At 43.8% G+C, this 17,496-nt stretch overlaps 1 protein-coding gene across 4 annotated transcripts in view; it reads left to right on the forward strand.

Moving 5' to 3' along the window:
* The window catches only part of CTNND2 (catenin delta 2), a 1,196,137-nt gene that overhangs the window by 708,422 nt on the left and 470,219 nt on the right, over positions 1 to 17,496 (forward strand). For all 4 annotated transcript variants that reach the window (XM_045005428.1, XM_045005429.1, XM_045005430.1 and 1 more), the window contains one exon: positions 9,241 to 9,787. In XM_045005428.1, coding sequence (XP_044861363.1) covers positions 9,241 to 9,787 — 547 coding nt within the window. The remainder of the gene's footprint in view (positions 1 to 9,240; positions 9,788 to 17,496) is intronic.

The following is a 17,496-nucleotide window of genomic DNA, read 5'->3' on the forward strand; positions in this document are numbered from 1 at the left end:
GGAAGGTAAGTACTTCACAGAATAACAAAAGACTCAAGAACATAGAGGATCTCCCCTTAGGCAAAACCTTAAAGTTACAAAACCAGGGATAAACCTCCCTCTTCCTACAAAGGAAATCACAAGCCAAAATAAAAGTAAGCTAACTCATTCCTTCACTAATACTTACTAATAATAATGGAGTTGGATTGCTTGCTTTCTTGATCTGTCTCCGGCAAAAGCCACATGGAACAGACAGACAAAGCCTTCCCCCCACCCCTGATATGAAAGTATCTTGTCTTTTTATTGGTCCTTTTGCTCAGGTGTCATCTAGGTTACCTGAGCTTCTTAACCCTTTACAGGTAAAAGAGGAATTAACTTTTCATAGAATCATAGAATCATAGAATCTCAGGGTTGGAAGGGACCTCAGGAGGTCATCTAGTCCAACCCCCTGCTCAAAGCAGGACCAAACCCAACTAAATCATCCCAGCCAGGGCTTTGTCAAGCCTGACCTTAAAAACCTCTAAGGAAGGAGATTCCACTACCTCCCTAGGTAACCCATTCCAGTTCTTCACCACCCTACTAGTGAAAAAGTTTTTCCTAATATCCAACCTAAACCTCCCCCTCTGCAACTTGAGACCATTACTCCTTGTTCTGTCATCTTCTACCACTGAGAACAGTCTAGATCCATCCTCTTTGGAACCCCCTTTCAGGTAGTTGAAAGCAGCTATCAAATCCCCCCTCATTCTTCTCTTCTGCAGACTAAACAATCCCAGTTCCCTCAGCCTCTCCTCATAAGTCATGTGCTCCAGCCCCCTAATCATTTTTGTTGCCCTCCGCTGGACTCTCTCCAATTTATCCACATCCTTCTTGTAGTGTGGGGCCCAAAACTGGACACAGTACTCCAAATGAGGCCTCACCAGTGCTGAGTAGAGGGGGATGATCACATCCCTTGATCTGCTGGAAATGCCCCTACTTATACAACCCAAAATGCCATTAGCCTTCTTGGCAACAAGGGCACACTGTTGACTCATATTCAGCTTTTCGTCCACCGTAACCCCTAGGTCCTTTTCTGCAGAACTGCTACCCAGCCATTCGGTCCCTAGTCTGTAGCAGTGCATGGGATTCTTCCATCCTAAGTGCAGGACTCTGCACTTGTCCTTGTTGAACCTCATCATATTTCTTTTGGCCCAATCCTCTAATTTGTCTAGGTCCCTCTGTATCCTATCCCTACCCTCCAGCGTATCAACCACTCCTCCCAGTTTAGTGTCATCTGCAAACTTGCTAAGGGTGCAGTCCACACCATCCTCCAGATCGTTAATGAAGATATTGAACAAAACCGGCCCCAGCACCGACCCTTGGGGCACTCCACTTGATACCGGCTGCCATCTAGACATGGAACCATTGATCACTACCCGTTGAGCCCGACCATCTAGCCAGTTTTCTATCCACCTTACCATCCATTCATCCAGCCCAGACTTCTTTAACTTGCTGGCAAGAATACTGTGGGAGACTGTATCAAAAGCTTTGCTAAAATCCAGAAATAGTACATCCACTGCTTTCCCCTCATCCACAGAGCCGGTTATCTCGTCATAGAAGGCAATTAGGTTAGTCAGGCATGACTTGCCCTTGGTGAATCCATGCTGACTGTTCCTGATCACTTTCCCCTCCTTTAAGTGGTTCAGGATTGATTCCTTGAGGACCTGTTCCATGATTTTTCCAGGGACTGAGGTGAGACTGACTGGCCTGTAGTTCCCTGGATCTTCCTTCTTCCCTTTTTTAAAGATGGGCACTACATTAGCTTTTTTCCAGTCATCCGGGACCTCCCCCGATCGCCATGATTTTTCAAAGATAATGGCCAATGGCTCTGCAATCTCATCGGCCAACTCCTTTAGCACCCTCGGATGCAGCGCATCCGGCCCCATGGACTTGTGCTCGTCCAGCTTTCCTAAATAGCCCCGAACTACTTCTTTCTCCACAGAGAACTTTTACAGGGTAAAGAGGGATTTTATGCTACCCTTAGCTGTATGTTTATGACAATAGTTTTTCTCTTTCTAATTCTCCAATCATAGGGTAAAACCCGCAAATTTGTGGATTCATTAAAAATTTTTGCTATGGGGCTTTCAATTTCATGTGCCAGTTCCTTAAATATTCTTGGATGGAGATTATCCAGGCTCCCCGATTTTGTTTCCACCTTGGCCGTGGTCATTTTTACTTACTTATTGTCGTTTAGCCTCCATTAGCTGCCCTGCCACTGTCCCTGAGCTCCTCATTACCCTTATTAAAACCTGAGGCAAAGTATTCATTTAGGTGCTGGGCCGTACCTAGCTTATCTTTAATCTCCACCCCAGCCTCAGTGCTTTGTGGTCCCACTTCTTCTTTCCTGCTGTGCAACCTGGACTGTTGAACTGCTGAGTTCCCTAACTCTCTAGCCTGGGCTGCCTTTTACACTGCTTTCCTGTCATAACAGCCATTCCTAGCCTGCCCATGCACAGCCACTAGCAAGTAAAATCACTCCCAGATTTTTACATGAATGGTCTCCCAGCCATCCATGAAGAGATGCAGAGTGACACCCATATATCTCCAGCCCCAGCCATGCACCCCTGAAATGTGTGTATTGCACTGTACAGCACACTGCTGAACAGTGCAAGCTCCTAGATAGTCTGTCATTCCAACACTGGGAATGATTGTATGGACCAGCTTTGCTGTCTCAAGAGAAGTTCCCCTTGCAATTCAATCCATATACACACCGAATCCAGATAAAACAATAAAACAAGTTTATTAACTAGAGAAAGATGGATTTAAATTGATTTACAAGTGATAAAGCATAAAAGTCAGAGTTGGTTACAAAAGAAATAGATAAACAGACAAGCTAATTTCTAGACTTTACCAAGGCTAATAGGTTTAAAAACAAAAAGCTTTCTCTCACCCAAAAGCTTTCAGCAGTCTGTACTGGCTGGAAAACCTATGGGCCAGGACCATTCCCCCCATTTCAATTATGCTTCCTTTAGTTTTTCAATCGATCTTGCTGCCATGAGTAGAGATGGGTGGAGGAGAGGTCATCCATATGTAGTGAATTCTCCATTCTCAGACCTTTTTACCATCTGTGAGGATTATCTCCCACTGGGGTGTAGACAAAACAGTTCTCTGTGTACATGAGATTCTAAACGTCTTTCAGGTGAACTGTAAATAGCTTTGTTTACAGTCTCCCCTGCTGATGAATGGTTGCTTCAGCAGTTAATATTTTTAACACCTGTGGTCAGTCTTTTGTTGTCCCTGAGGAGTTAGTCTATGGGTGTTCCCCAGAATTACAACATATTTCAGTAACAAAGATATAGTAAAATCTCATAGCTCCATATACAATGTTGATGCACATATTTTATCAGGACAATGATGTTCAGTGGATTATGAGTTTTCAAATGATACCTCACAAGATATACTTTGCACAAAATATATCATAGCCATATAAAGTTGTGAACCTGGGTCCACGGTGTCACATGGTATACAGGATGTCACACCTACCACTGGATTCTTGCCAGTAGACTTCAGAGACCTAACCAATCTTAGAGTAAAGTCTTGAATTTGTCTTCCTTGGACTGCTGGAGAACTCTTTGTGGGCAAGCTAAATTTTCATACAGGTTGGGCCAAGCTGCCATCCACAGCTGTGTCCCATACATTTCTCGGTTCCCTTGGACCTGCTGCATTTTTAAAGGTATCTTCCACAGTTTACCCATCGAGGACCTGGTATCAATTGGAAACTTCTAGTGGTGTAGAAAGATGAAAATTATACTTTGGCCAAATACGACATTGCAAATTCAGCTGCAGTTCGGACTTTCTTCTCTGTTTAAGCAGAGATGGAGTATAGTGCAGGATAATACTAGCTTTTAAAAATCTTTGATATAATAAATAAGGCCATATATTTCTGATTTTTCTTAGTAGTTTTATAATGGATTGGCTGTTTAACCAGAATAGTAAACATATTTGTGGATTTATGTTTAACGTTGTGGTCTTCTAACTGATGTCAGTCAGTGGGATTTTATAATTTCAAGATAATTGAAAATCAAGGGGCCTGTAGTTATTATCCCTGCTGTCCATTGACTTCATTGGGCTTTGTATGGTGAATTGACTGCAGCATTTTTCCTGTGGTTTCAGTAGTTTTTACAAGTCCCGATCTTGCATTTTTAGTAAGTGAAACAATTTTCTGATGATCTAAAATCCATGAGACTTTGATATTGTCAATTCTCTTGTTAAAGGCCTCCATTTTCTGGGCTCTGGGCACCTTAGCAACTCTACTATTAACTACTATGCCTACTACCTTTCTGAAGTACAAAGCTGGAAAGTCCTTTGAAAAACACGGTGTGTGTGATAATATTGCTTATTACCAATCCCCAGATAAAAATATATTAGAATATTCTTCCCAACACTAAATAAGGCACACATAACACTGGTCTACAATTTTTGAGAAGTCGTCTGCTTCAGTGATAAAATGTCCTTTTTATTATGTATTTTGATGTGCTGAATTCAAATATGACAATTAAAACAACTGATTGGCTACTGTTTCGAAGATATTTAAGTTTTTACATTTGATGTCTATGTATATGGTGTAGATAGTAGAGTTTTAATCATAAATTGTAAACCTACGTCTTTTCATGTGTTTATGGTTGCTTTACATGATAATATTTCACCTGTCCTGTTTATGTAACACTTTAAAAATCAGCAAAAGGGTTATATAACTAAAATTTATTATGAAACAAAAGGCAAAAAACTATTATGTACATAGTTTAGTCCTATGCAGTGTCTACTCAGCGCTTCTTGGCTTGTCTCTTGTATTCATTAAATGGAGCATTTCTTGTCACTGTCCAGCAATAGTCTGCAAGCATTGATGGGCTCCATTTGCCCTGATAGCGTTTCTCCATTGTTGCAATGTCCTGGTGAAATCGCTCGCCGTGCTCGTCGCTCACTGCTCCGCAGTTCGGTGGAAAAAAATCTAGATGAGAGTACAAAAAATGTATCTTTAGTGACATGTTGCAACCAAGGCATGCAACCTCATGTATGCCTTGAGGAGGTTTTCCACCAACAACCTGTAGTTGTCTGCCTTGTTGTTTCCGAGAAAATTTACTGTCAATGACTGGAAGGCTTTCCATGCCGTCTTTTCCTTGCCACGCAGTGCATGGTCAAATGCATCATCTCGAAGAAGTTTACGAATGTGAGGACCAACAAAGACACCTTCCTTTATCTTAGCTTCACTTAACCTTGGAAATTTTCCACGGAGGTACTTGAAAGCTGCTTGTGTTTTGTCAATGGCCTTGACCAGGGGCAGCTCTAGAAATTTCGCCGCTCCAAGCAGGGCGGCACGCTGCGGGGGGCACTCTGGCAGTCGCCGGTCCCGCGGCTCCAGTGGACCTCCTGCAGACGTGCCTGCGGAGGGTCCGCTGGTCCCACGGCTCTGGTGGAGCATCCACAGGCACGCCTGCGGGAGGTCCACCCGAGCCGCGGGACCAGCGCACCCTCCGCAGGCATGCCTGCGGGAGGTCCACCTGAGCCGCCTGCCGCCCTCCCAGTGGCATGCCGCCCCAAGCACGCGCTTGGCGCGCTGGGGTCTAGAGCTGGCCCTGGCCTTGACAAAGTTCTTCATCAGACCCAGCTTGATGTGTAAGGGTGGTAACAAAATCTTCCTTGATTCAACAAGTGGTGGATGCTGAACACTTTTCCTCCCAGGCTCCAATGACTGTCGGAGTGGCCAATCTTTCTTGATGTAGTGGGAATCTCTTGCACGACTATCCCATTCGCAGAGAAAACAGCAGTACTTTGTGTATGCAGTCTGCAGACCAAGCAAGAGAGCAACAACCTTCAAATCACCACAAAGCTGCCACTGATGTTGGTCATAGTTTATGCACCTCAAAAGTTGTTTCATGTTGTCATATGTTTCCTTCATATGGACTGCATGACCAACTGGAATTGATGGCAAAACATTGCCATTATGCAGTAAAACAGCTTTAAGACCCGTTTTCGATGAATCAATGAACAGTCTCCACTCATCTGGATCGTGAACGATGTTGAGGGCTGCCATCACACCATCGATGTTGTTGCAGGCTACAAGATCACTTCCATGAAGAAGAATGGGACAAGATCCTTTTGACGATCACGGAACATGGAAACCCTAACATCACCTGCCAGGAGATTCCACTGCTGTAGTCTGGAGTCCAACAGCTCTGCCTTACTCTTGGGTAGTTCCAATCCCTGATAAGGTCATTCAGTTCACCTTGTGTTATGAGGTGTGGTTCAGAGGAGGAGGATGGGAGAAAATGTGGGTCCTGTGACATTGATGGTTCAGGACCAGAAGTTTCATCCTCTTCCTCTTCCTCGTCTGACTCAAGTGAGAATGATTCTGGTGCATCAGGAACCGGCAGTCCTTCTCCGTGGGGTACTGGGCGTATAGCTGATGGAATGTTTGGATAATGCACAGTCCACTTTTTCTTCTTTGACACACCTTTTCCAACTGGAGGTACCATGCAGAAGTAACAATTGCTGGTATGATCTGTTGGCTCTCTCCAAATCATTGGCACTGCAAAAGGCATAGATTTCCTTTTCCTGTTCAACCACTGGCGAAGATTTGTTGCACAAGTGTTGCAGCATATGTGTGGGGCTCACCTCTTGTCCTGATCTCCAATTTTGCAGCCAAAATAAAGGTGATAGGCTTTCTTAACCATAGTGGTTATACTGCGCTTTTGTGATGCAAAAGTCACTTCACCACAAACATAGCAGAAGTTATCTGCACTGTTCACACAAGTACGAGGCATCTCTGCTCGCTTTGGCTAAGCAGAAATGTGTCCCTTTGCAAAATCAAACACTGACAAATAAGAGAGCACGACACTGTATGATTTCTAGAGCTAATATAGGGCAATTTGTTCAGCAGAGTGATGTAAGCTTCGTTATGATTGCATCATCCATGACTTCTAGGAATAACATGATGCAATTCATATCATGTATGACGCAATACCAGCTTCAGATTGCATCATTCATTGTTTTGCCTAAAAAGCAAGTACTGTCCAAACCCAGTCATAGATTTATTCATAGATCCAGTCAAAGATGTATTTTAGTCATTTCTGGTAAATGAATTGAGATCCCTTCCCTTTATAACTCACTTATCCTCCGCTATTCCCAAGTCAAGGGTCGTATATACTGACCCAATAGCATAACTTGAAAACTAGAGCCAATCAACAATTTTAAGCATCATTTTTGTTCTCAGTGACCCAGAATTAGTAAAGTTGGACTACATTTATTTCAGAAGCATTTTGGCTGTAGAGCAGTGGGGGAGGAGCCCCAGCTATACAAGACAAGTAAAAATAACTGTAAGATTTTGCTGGAGGGGAGCTCACAGACAATGCAAGCTTACAGCAACTTGTACTGATCATCTTTCATTTCTTTCCTCATACAATGGGCCAAATTCATCCAGGAGGTAACTCACTGAAATTAATTGAGTGAAAATAGATAGAGTTGTATACCAGGGATAAATTGGCTCCTTTTTAGTTTCACTAGCTTGCATACAGGATATTATTTAAAAAAACAAACAAACAAACAAACAAACAAACAGCACTGCCCCCCCTGTGTACTAATAAAAGTAATACATGTACAAAGCAATACAGTTTTTTGAAGTTCATCGTTAGAGAATTTAGGATTGTTTCACATATTAAAATAAAAGTATTTGCAATATTTAAAAAAAAGCTGTCTCTTTTCTAAATATATTCTTGACTGAACTAAAAAAAAATCCAAAAAGCATTGATTGGAATGTTTTAAATTGCACTATCAACTTCCAGGATTTGGAGCACTGTTTAAGGTTTCAAATAATCCTCTGCATGATGGGGAGGGCAGGAACAGAGGAGAGAATGTATTTGAAACAAGAGTGTGTCTTGCAACAGAATGCTCAGCTATCGCTCACTCCAGGGTGCTGTTATTAGAGGATTTTAATGTTACCAGATTAACAACCACAGATGATCTCTTGAGCCTAAGATCCCTGATAAAAATTGGAATGCTGTCTATGTATGGAGATAAGAGTGTACATTCTATTCTTTACTGTTCCAGAAGGGGCTCATGCACATAATTGAAATTTTTAACAGGTAGCATCTGCTGAGTATTCTCTTTCTCTGTCTAAATTACAAGACTTAAGGAAAACTTTGTGCTGCACTACATGCTGCTAGGAAGATCTAAAACCTCCTGTGCAGAAGTGGCTGACAATGTACTGTTTTCATTCTAATGCAAATTTCTTTCTGGATGGGATTCAGGGAAAGTACCCACCCCCTCTACAGCTCCACCCCTGCCCTCCTTTTCTTTTGTGCCTTGTAAATAAATAAGAAGCAACTGCCTTTCTCTCTGAAAACACAGCTGCAGGGGGCTCTTAAAAGGAGGGAGAGAGAGAAAGAAAAGACACACACAGGCACTGAGAGAGAGAGAAGAGAAGGAGAGAGATGTGGAGCTGGGTTTTCACACGCTAGGAAGGGTGACATTTTTGTTCTGCTTTTTTCATATCTTCGGTTTCAGTTGCAGCATTTCTCTACTGGAAAGCATAATTCCTTTACAACTGCAAGAATATGATTTGAAAGTCTACATCTCTTTTTAAAATGTATTTATTTATTTCAAATGGCAGAACTCAGTCTTTGTGGTGGCAGCAGCAGCAGCAGCAGCAAATTCTGAGGAGTGTATTATTCTGGCTAGTCTCCTGTTACAACAAGGATGTTAATTGCTTTTCAGTGAAGAAAGTTTGTCAACTAAAATGGTTCTTGAAAGCCTGTGCTTTTTTTAGTGAGCTAATATGGGGAATGAAAACAAAATAAAAGTTTGAAATGGTGCTGTTTAAAAAAAATCTCCAGACTAAATGTTTTGGTGGATAAACTGTACATATTTCATTGTGTTTCACGACAAGAAACTGTTTAATAATAATATTCAACAATTGTATAAAAATAAAATATGCATTAAACCAGATATCAACTTGAATGGTAAAGGGGAATTTTTTACTGTTTTGGACTTGAATTGTGAAATATTTTCTCTTAAAGGACAAAAATGTTTTAGCAGATTAGTCTCTTAATCCTAAAGGCATTTGTTTCAAACCTTATTAATGTCATATAAGGGTTGTTGTTTTTTTCCCCCTGTAGCATTGGATTCTCTATAGCAGAGGGTTAAATTTTGCAAGGCTGGGTTAAAAATATATTGAACTCCTTTTCTGGCTCTCTCTTTTTCTGATGGTTCTGTTTTCTTTCCTTGGTACAGGGCACAACTAGTCGAGCAGCCCATTTAGCTGGCTCCGAACCTTCTCAGTCAAGAGAGTCCTTTGTGCCAAGCCATGGGAGCGCGTTCCATTTGCCTGATTCCCAGCATTCTTCAACACTTTATTACTCCAGCTCCACTCTGCCAGCCCAGCGAGTGAGCTCCCCGCTGTCCATGCAGCAGGTGGGCTCTCCAACCAAGCTCCAGCGGGTGGGTTCAGCATCGGAGAGCGCTGGATACAGCACCACGCAGCGGGTCTCTTCTCCCAAGCAGTCTCCAAGCCGGCTAGCCAAGTCTTACAGCACCAGCTCACCAATCAATATTGTTGTGTCTTCAGCAGGACTTTCTCCTTCCCCAATTCGTGTGACGTCTCCACCCACCATCCAGTCTAATATTTCCTCCTCTCCTATACATCAGCTAAGCTCCACCATTGGCACTTATGCTACTCTGTCTCCTACCAAACGTCTGGTCCACACATCAGATCAGTACAGCAAGCATTCCCAGGAACTGTATGCCACTGCTACCCTGCAGAGACCTGGCACCCTAGCAGGTAAATGAAGCCAATCTTTAACTCTTTAAGTGCTTTGTTCATTGTCTGCATGGGCAGTCTGGTTTAGTGTTAAAATGTTTTTATATTTGGCTTACATTTACACAAATAAGGGAGGAAAAAGATTAATTCAGGAACTCTGACCTCTAAATATATCTTGTTTTCAAAATTGTGTTTTAAATGTACCTGTTACAAGCAATGTAACATATAGCAACAGCTGCATATAAGACAATTAAATAATAAATACAAGACATTAAGGGGTTAGGAAGATTAAAGAATTCGGAGGGTCTTTTTGAAAACTACCTTATGAGTGAGAATTGTGGTTTCAGTTCAGTCACTAGTAAGCTGCAAACCTTATTAAAAAAATACTCCTCTTTACTCATATTGATTCATCTGATCTTTTAAATATTAGCTAAATCTTTTGTTGAGAAGGTTAAGGGACTTGCAGCATTAAACACGGAAATCCTGTTTTTTAACCACAATCAAAGTACTGAACATTCCACCGCAATAAGTTATTTCTCCCCCCCACCACCCCCTTTTTAACAAAATCCTCACATAGGGGAATGCCCTTTCCTTGAACTGATGTGATTAGGTGTAATTGACAATTTCTGCACTATTACTTAGCAGAAATTTCAAATATCCTAGATTATACTGAATTATATGTGATGGCTGTGTGCTATTTACTATGCATTATGGAACAAGCAGGAATCACCAGTTTCATTTCTCCAGGAAGCACAAACTTTAAGCTAGATACTGTAATTGTGAGGCTGTTTTGTCTTCTAAATCACCTAACTACAGATCTGAATCGCTTTCAATGGTGAATTTTTGTTCTCTCTTAAAATCATTTGAGTTTCATTGCTATAGTAACAGCCACTGTGCTCATATGTTCTCTTGTCTGACATAAATAGATAACTTTGAAGATAAATATGATACAAGGATTTGCAGTATGTATCAGGCAGGTTACCCAAGTGCCCCTTATCCTCCTCCACCACCAAAAGCTGTCAGCATCATAATATGCAACTCTAGTGTTATGCTGTCCAAAAAATTAGGTTAAATTAAGTGACAGTTAAGGAGATGGTCCTAGCTTCTTGTTCTGTTTTCCTAAAAGTTATTTGGAAAATCTCCTGTAAAAGCATTGACTTGAAGGAGTCCAGCTAGCAGAAGAACCAGAGTTTATAGCAGGGGTTGGCAACCTTTCACAAGTGCTGTGCTGAGTCTTCATTTATTCACTCTAATTTAAGATTTCGTTTGCCGGTAATACATTTTACTGTTTTTAGAAGGTCTCTCTTTATAAGTCTATAAAGTATTGTTGTATGTAAAGTAAACAAGTTTTTTAAAATGTTTAAGAAGCCTCATTTAAAATTAAATTAAAATGCAGATCATATCAGTTTAGTGCAGTGGTTCTTAACCTGGGATGCACCCCCCCCCCGGGCAGGGCCGGTGCAAGGATATTTTGTGCCATAGCCAAAACTTCCACCTTGCGCCCCCCACCCACCCTTGCCAGTTCATTGAGGGGCAAATCCCAACGAGCCTTTATAGACCCCAGGGGCCAGCCATGCCCAGGGGCTGCTCCCCAGATCAGGTTCCCCCCTTTCCCCTGAACTCCCTTGGAGAGTGCACAGCCCCCCCGTGAGCCCTCCCCACCCCACCCAGGTGGCCCCCGCCCCAAGTCCACTCACTGGCTTTGCCGAGCTTGGGCCACTGCAGCAGCTCAATAGGGAGGAGCCGCCTTCTGGAGGCACCGGAGAGCCAGAGCATCCCGCTTGCGGCAGCAGCGAGCCCCAGCCATGGAGGAGCCAGCGTGGTGTAGGGGGGCAGCAGCCCTGCAAAGGTGGCGGCACCGCTGTGGGGAGCAGCTGCGCCCCCCCAACCCTCCTGCCCAGGCTGCGGCCTGGCACACCCCCCCCCAGGGGGCTCCTGCAGGCTGCAGTGGATGTATGCAGGCGCCAGCCCCCATGCGCCTCCCGACTTCCCTCTTGTCTAGGGTTACCCTATTTCAACAATCAAAAAAGAGGGGAGAGCCCTGCCCTAGCCCCGCCCCATCCATTCCCTCCCACTTCCCACCTCGATTGCCCCAGTCAGAACCCACAACCTCCCCTGCTCCTTGTCCCCTGACTGCCCCCTGCCCCAACTGCCCCCCAGAACCTCACCCCCTACCTAAGCCTCCCTGTTCCTTGTCCCCTGACGGCCCCCTCCTGAGATTCCCCTACCTTAACTGCCCCCCTAGGACCTTACCCGCTACCTGTCCCCTGACTGCCCCAACTCTTATCCACACCCCCACCCCCAGACAGACCCCCGGGACTCCCACGCCCCATCCAACCACTCCCCGCCCTCTGACAGGATCCCCAGAACTCCCGACCCATCCAATCCTTCCCCTGCTCCCTGACTTCCCCCCAGGACGCCCCTTACCGGGGGGCGTGCCTGCAGCCAGTCTGAGGTCCCGGCCGCTGGCCCCACTCACCCTCTGCCGGCCTGGGGTTCTGTTCACTCAGCCAGCTGCACACTGAGCAGGCCCGGCACCCGGGACCCCGGCTGGCAGACGCGTGCCAGGAAAAATGGGCTCACATGCCAAAGGTGGCACGCGTGCCATAGGTTGCCGACCCCTGGTTTATAGCATTTAATTTCTAGGTTTAGTATAGCTAAAAGTTTTCATCAGTAGGGTTAACTGAATGAAGTCCAAACAGAGAACTTTGGACAACTTGAACACTAGTGCTGTCAAATATTCTTTATTCCTTTCACAGATGATGTGGTATTATGCTTAGATACAGGATGGATCAGGTAATATGTTTTATTGGACCAACTTCTGTTGGTGAGAGAGACAAGCTTTTGAGCTTACGTAGAACTCTTTTTCAGGTGGTATTATGCTTAGCAGCTATAAGAATTTATACACACACACCTCTTGAGTGGCTCCCTCTCTCCACAAATCTCAAGAAAACACACTTCTGCCCAAGGCATACAATATCCCATTATAAATATTGTTATCAATGTGTTTAAAATACAAAATATTGGAAAGTTTTGACTGTTTCATTTTTATGGAGTAAGAAAATTGTTCTATAAAATTTAAATAAGCATGGAAGAAACTGCCAATGTCAGCAGGCCAAAAGCTAAATTTTGTTTAAAATTGTTTACTTGTAAGTCTGATCATCAATATTCTTCTGGCTTTCCTACTATTTACAACCAATCTGTAAAGTGGTGATCTTTACCCACAGCTAGGGCCCTACCAAATTCACAGTCCATTTTGGTCAATTTCATGTTCTTAGGATTTTAAAAATAGTAAATTTCATTATTTCAACTACTTAAATCTGCAATGTCAGGGTATTGTAATTGTAGGGGTCCTGACCCAAAAGGAATTATGGGGGAGGGTCATAAGGTTATTGTAGGGGGGTTGAGGTACTGCTAAGCTTACTTCTGTGCTGCTGCTGGTGATGGCGCTGCCTTCAGAGCTGGGCAGCTGGAGAGCGGCGGCTGCTGGCCAGGATCCCAGCTCTGAAGGCAGTGCCCTGCCAGCAGCAGCACAGAAGTGAGGGTGGCAATACCATACCATGGCACCCTTACTTCTGCGCTGCTGCCTGCAGAGCTGGGGCCTGGCCACCTAGCTCTAAAGGCAGTAGCACAGAAGTAAGGGTGGCATGGTATGGCATTGCCGCCCTTACTTCTGTGCTGCTACTGGCATGGTGCTGCCTTCAAAGCTCGGCCCCTGAGCCCAGCACTGAAGGCAGCACAGAAGTAAGAGTGGCAATACCATGACCCCCCCTAAAATAACCTTGTGACACCCCCCCCACACACACACACAAAACTGCCTTTTGGATCAGGACCCCTATGAGAAACGCTGGTATCACATGTAAAAGCACACAAAAGACCAGATTTCATGGTGGGAGACCAGATTTCACAGTCCGTGATGCATTTTTGATGGCTGTGAATTTGGTAGGGTACTACCCATAGAAGTTCTAAAGAAGTCTCTATTATCTCCTCTTACTCACCTTAAGAGCTGGTGAGCTTTGTATTGTATACCATCCTTGAGGTATGAAGGCATCTTCTCTAGCCTATCAACAGAGTCCTGCACTTAGGACGGAAGAATCCCATGCACTGCTACAGACTAGGGACCGAATGGCTGGGCAGCAGTTCTGCAGAAAAGGACCTAGGGGTTACGGAGGACGAAAAGCTGAATATGAGTCAACAGTGTGCCCTTGTTGCCAAGAAGGCTAATGGCATTTTGGGTTGTATAAGTAGGGGCATTTCCAGCAGATCGAGGGATGTGATCATTCCCCTCTACTCGGCACTGGTGAGGCCTCATTTGGAGTACTGTGTCCAGTTTTGGGCCCCACACTACAAGAAGGATGTGGATAAATTGGAGAGAGTCCAGCGGAGGGCAACAAAAATGATTAGGGGGCTGGAGCACATGACTTATGAGGAGAGGCTGAGGGAACTGGGATTGTTTAGTCTGCAGAAGAGAAGAATGAGGGGGGATTTGATAGCTGCTTTCAACTACCTGAAAGGGGGTTCCAAAGAGGATGGATCTAGACTGTTCTCAGTGGTAGAAGATGACAGAACAAGGAGTAATGGTCTCAAGTTGCAGAGGGGGAGGTTTAGGTTGGATATTAGGAAAAACTTTTTCACTAGTAGGGTGGTGAAGAACTGGAATGGGTTACCTAGGGAGGTAGTGGAATCTCCTTCCTTAGAGGTTTTTAAGGTCAGGCTTGACAAAGCCCTGGCTGGGATGATTTAGTTGGGTTTGGTCCTGCTTTGAGCAGGGGGTTGGACTAGATGACCTCCTGAGGTCCCTTCCAACCCTGAGATTCTATGATTCTATGAACATCTCTCCTTTGTTGGCCAGGTGGTTTGGTACCAAGGGGTAATAAGCAACTCACACCCTCAGGGTCTGCGCACCAGCACAGTGACCCCATCCCCCAGAACAGAGATAATGCCTATGGCCCTGACTCTCTAAGGGTACGTTTATACTTACCGCGCGGGTCAACGCGGCGAGTTCGACTTCTCGGAGTTCGAACTATCGCGTCTGATCTAGACGCGATAGTTCGAACTGCGGAAGCGCCGCGGTCGACTCCGGTACTCCACCGCGGCAGGAGGAGTTGGCGGAGTCGACCTTGGAGCCGCGGAGTTCGCTTCCACGGCGTCTGGACGGGTAAGTCATTCGAACTAGGGTAGTTCGAATTCAGCTACGTTATTCACGTAGCTGAATTCGCGTACCCTAGTTCGACCCCGGGGCTGTGTGTAGACCAGGGCTAAGATACAGCATTATGCTGCCTTCTGAATTGATAAACCAATAGTGGCTATACATATATTTGTAAGGGTTTCTTGTACACCTGACTCTCAAAAAGGTTGAACCAAAAGACACTGGTATCTATATTTGTCTTAAAATTTTAAAAAATATATTTTCATTGTGCTAGCCAGATCTAAATATAGGTATTAAAAACAAGCGAATTTTGGATCTACGATACTGCAAAGGGAAAAGGACATTTTTAAAACAAGTCATTTATTAAGCCTTAAAGGTGGCCTGCAAATGAGAAAATGGGCTTGCCTCCACCCTGCCCCCGTTTTCTTCTTTATGACATATAAAGAAGGCCTGAATATTTTTTGTGTGTGTGTCAAAAACATGTTGTGACATTCCCCTCTGGTGTTATCTAGACCGGTGATCTGCTAGGTCACTCCAATCCTTGACTCTGGGGAGCCAGCCTTACCCTGCTCTGCTGTGAGAACCCCCACTCCTGGGCTGTTCACACACAGCCTCTGGCATGTAAGCTGCTCCCAGCTACTTGCAATTGAATTACATCAGCCAATATCTCTGGTCGCAGACACAACCCTAGGAACCTCCATATTGCAGTGTCCAGTTATGCCCGCTGGACTCTGCAAGCTTATGAGTTCATCAATTTAACAAAGAAATTGATATTTACCAGGCTTGTTATCCCAAGGGGAGTCTCTAACATGCTTCAAACCAAACACACTGCTTCAGGTAGAATAAACAAACAAATGTATTATCTATGAAAGATAGATTTTAAGTGATTATAAGTCAAAGCATAACAAGTCAGATTTGATCAAAGGAAATAAAAGCTAAACGCATTCTGAGTTGATCATAACACTTTCAATGCCCTTACCAACTAGATGCTTCTCACCACAGGCTGGCTAGTTGCCCTTCAGCTAGGCTCTCCCCTTTGATCAGTGCTTCAGTTGCTTGGTGGTGATGTCTGTAGATGGAGGTGGAAGAGAGAGGAAGAGCATGGCAAACGTCTTTCCCTTTTATCGTGTTCTTTCTTCCCTCTTAGCTTTGCCCACCCTTCCCCCACCCCGCACTTCAGAGTCAGGTGAGCATTACCTCATCGCAGTCCCAACCTGACCAAAGGAAGGTGGGGGGGAGTGATTCATTCGAGAGTCCAACAGATCCTTTTTTGTTGCTTAGGCCAGTGTCCTTTGTTCCTGTGAGGCTGGGCTGGGTTTGTCCCATACATGGCCTGATGAGGTGTGAACTGCCCCTCTGCTTCTGGAGAGTTTTTGCCTGGGCTTGCTTTAAGCCATGAGGACACATTTTCAGCCTCATAACTATATACATGAAATTACAACGTATAACATTATTATAATATTACTATAACAATTATTACTATACCATTACCATAACAACAATTCTCAGTGCATCAGGAGCCTTCCGAAAACACCTGAGATGACAAACTTTGCATTGGATACCACACAATCATATTATAAGGATGAACATGGAGGTGCTGGATGTTCCCCTGAGGTACAGAATGTCACAGGTTTATTTCTGGTTTGTTTTTTTACATTTGAAGTTCATGTCTTTCAGAAGTACAGGAAGACAGCATAGTGCCTTATAAACTAGTGAAATTATATCTCAAGAAACTGAAAACAGAGCAAGGCTTGTTTTTTTCTTCTTCTTATCTTAACACATATTTAACTCCAATAAAATGACTAATTAACACTTGACAGAGGATATCGTTGTTCAAGTTAAAACAACACCATCTCCTCAACTAATATCAGAGGGTTCACAATGTACATCCCTATGATGATCCAGAAATGTCCCAGCCAAAGCAGACTTGACATTCCTGTTTTGTTGCTTGTTTTTTTAATCTTATAAATAGACTTCTCTGTGAGAGGAGTAGAGGAACTGTTAGTTCTTATTTGTAAAAAGTAACAAAAACATAAACTCACTTTAAAAAAATCATATGCAGGACACCTTTAAGAGGTTGGCAGTGTCTTTTTAGTTCTTGGAACCATGTCTCTCTTTTCATTCCTTGTTCACCGCCAGCAGTCACAGGATATGGTGTATCCACTCCTGAGGAATCCTGACATTAGCAAACTACTTTCTGATAGCTCTGGCCATGTCTCTTAGTTTGTCACATGGTTAGGCTCCCTTTGTGTAAACTATTTTTTGGCATGCTGGTCTTTGGATGTACCATCTGACTGAAGGAATTTGCATGCTATTATGTGTCTGAGAATAGGGCTTTCTGTCAGTTCTTCATCACAGCCCTTTTATGCTGAACAGGTACTTTGTGTTTTTGATTTAGGATTCTACCATTGAAGCGTTTGTTGTGTCAGTTCTTCTTTTAGGTTTTGCAGTCTCACATACAGTATTTGTTGAAAGACTTTTTATATTGATGCTTCTGTGTATCTTATGGGATCTGCTTTGATGTGATCACATTTATTCATCAGCTTTAATTTATTTCATTTGTAGATTTAAGATGTGGGCA

This window comes from Mauremys mutica, chromosome 2, assembly GCF_020497125.1.
Source record: "Mauremys mutica isolate MM-2020 ecotype Southern chromosome 2, ASM2049712v1, whole genome shotgun sequence".
NCBI classification, from domain to species: Eukaryota; Metazoa; Chordata; order Testudines; family Geoemydidae; genus Mauremys; species Mauremys mutica.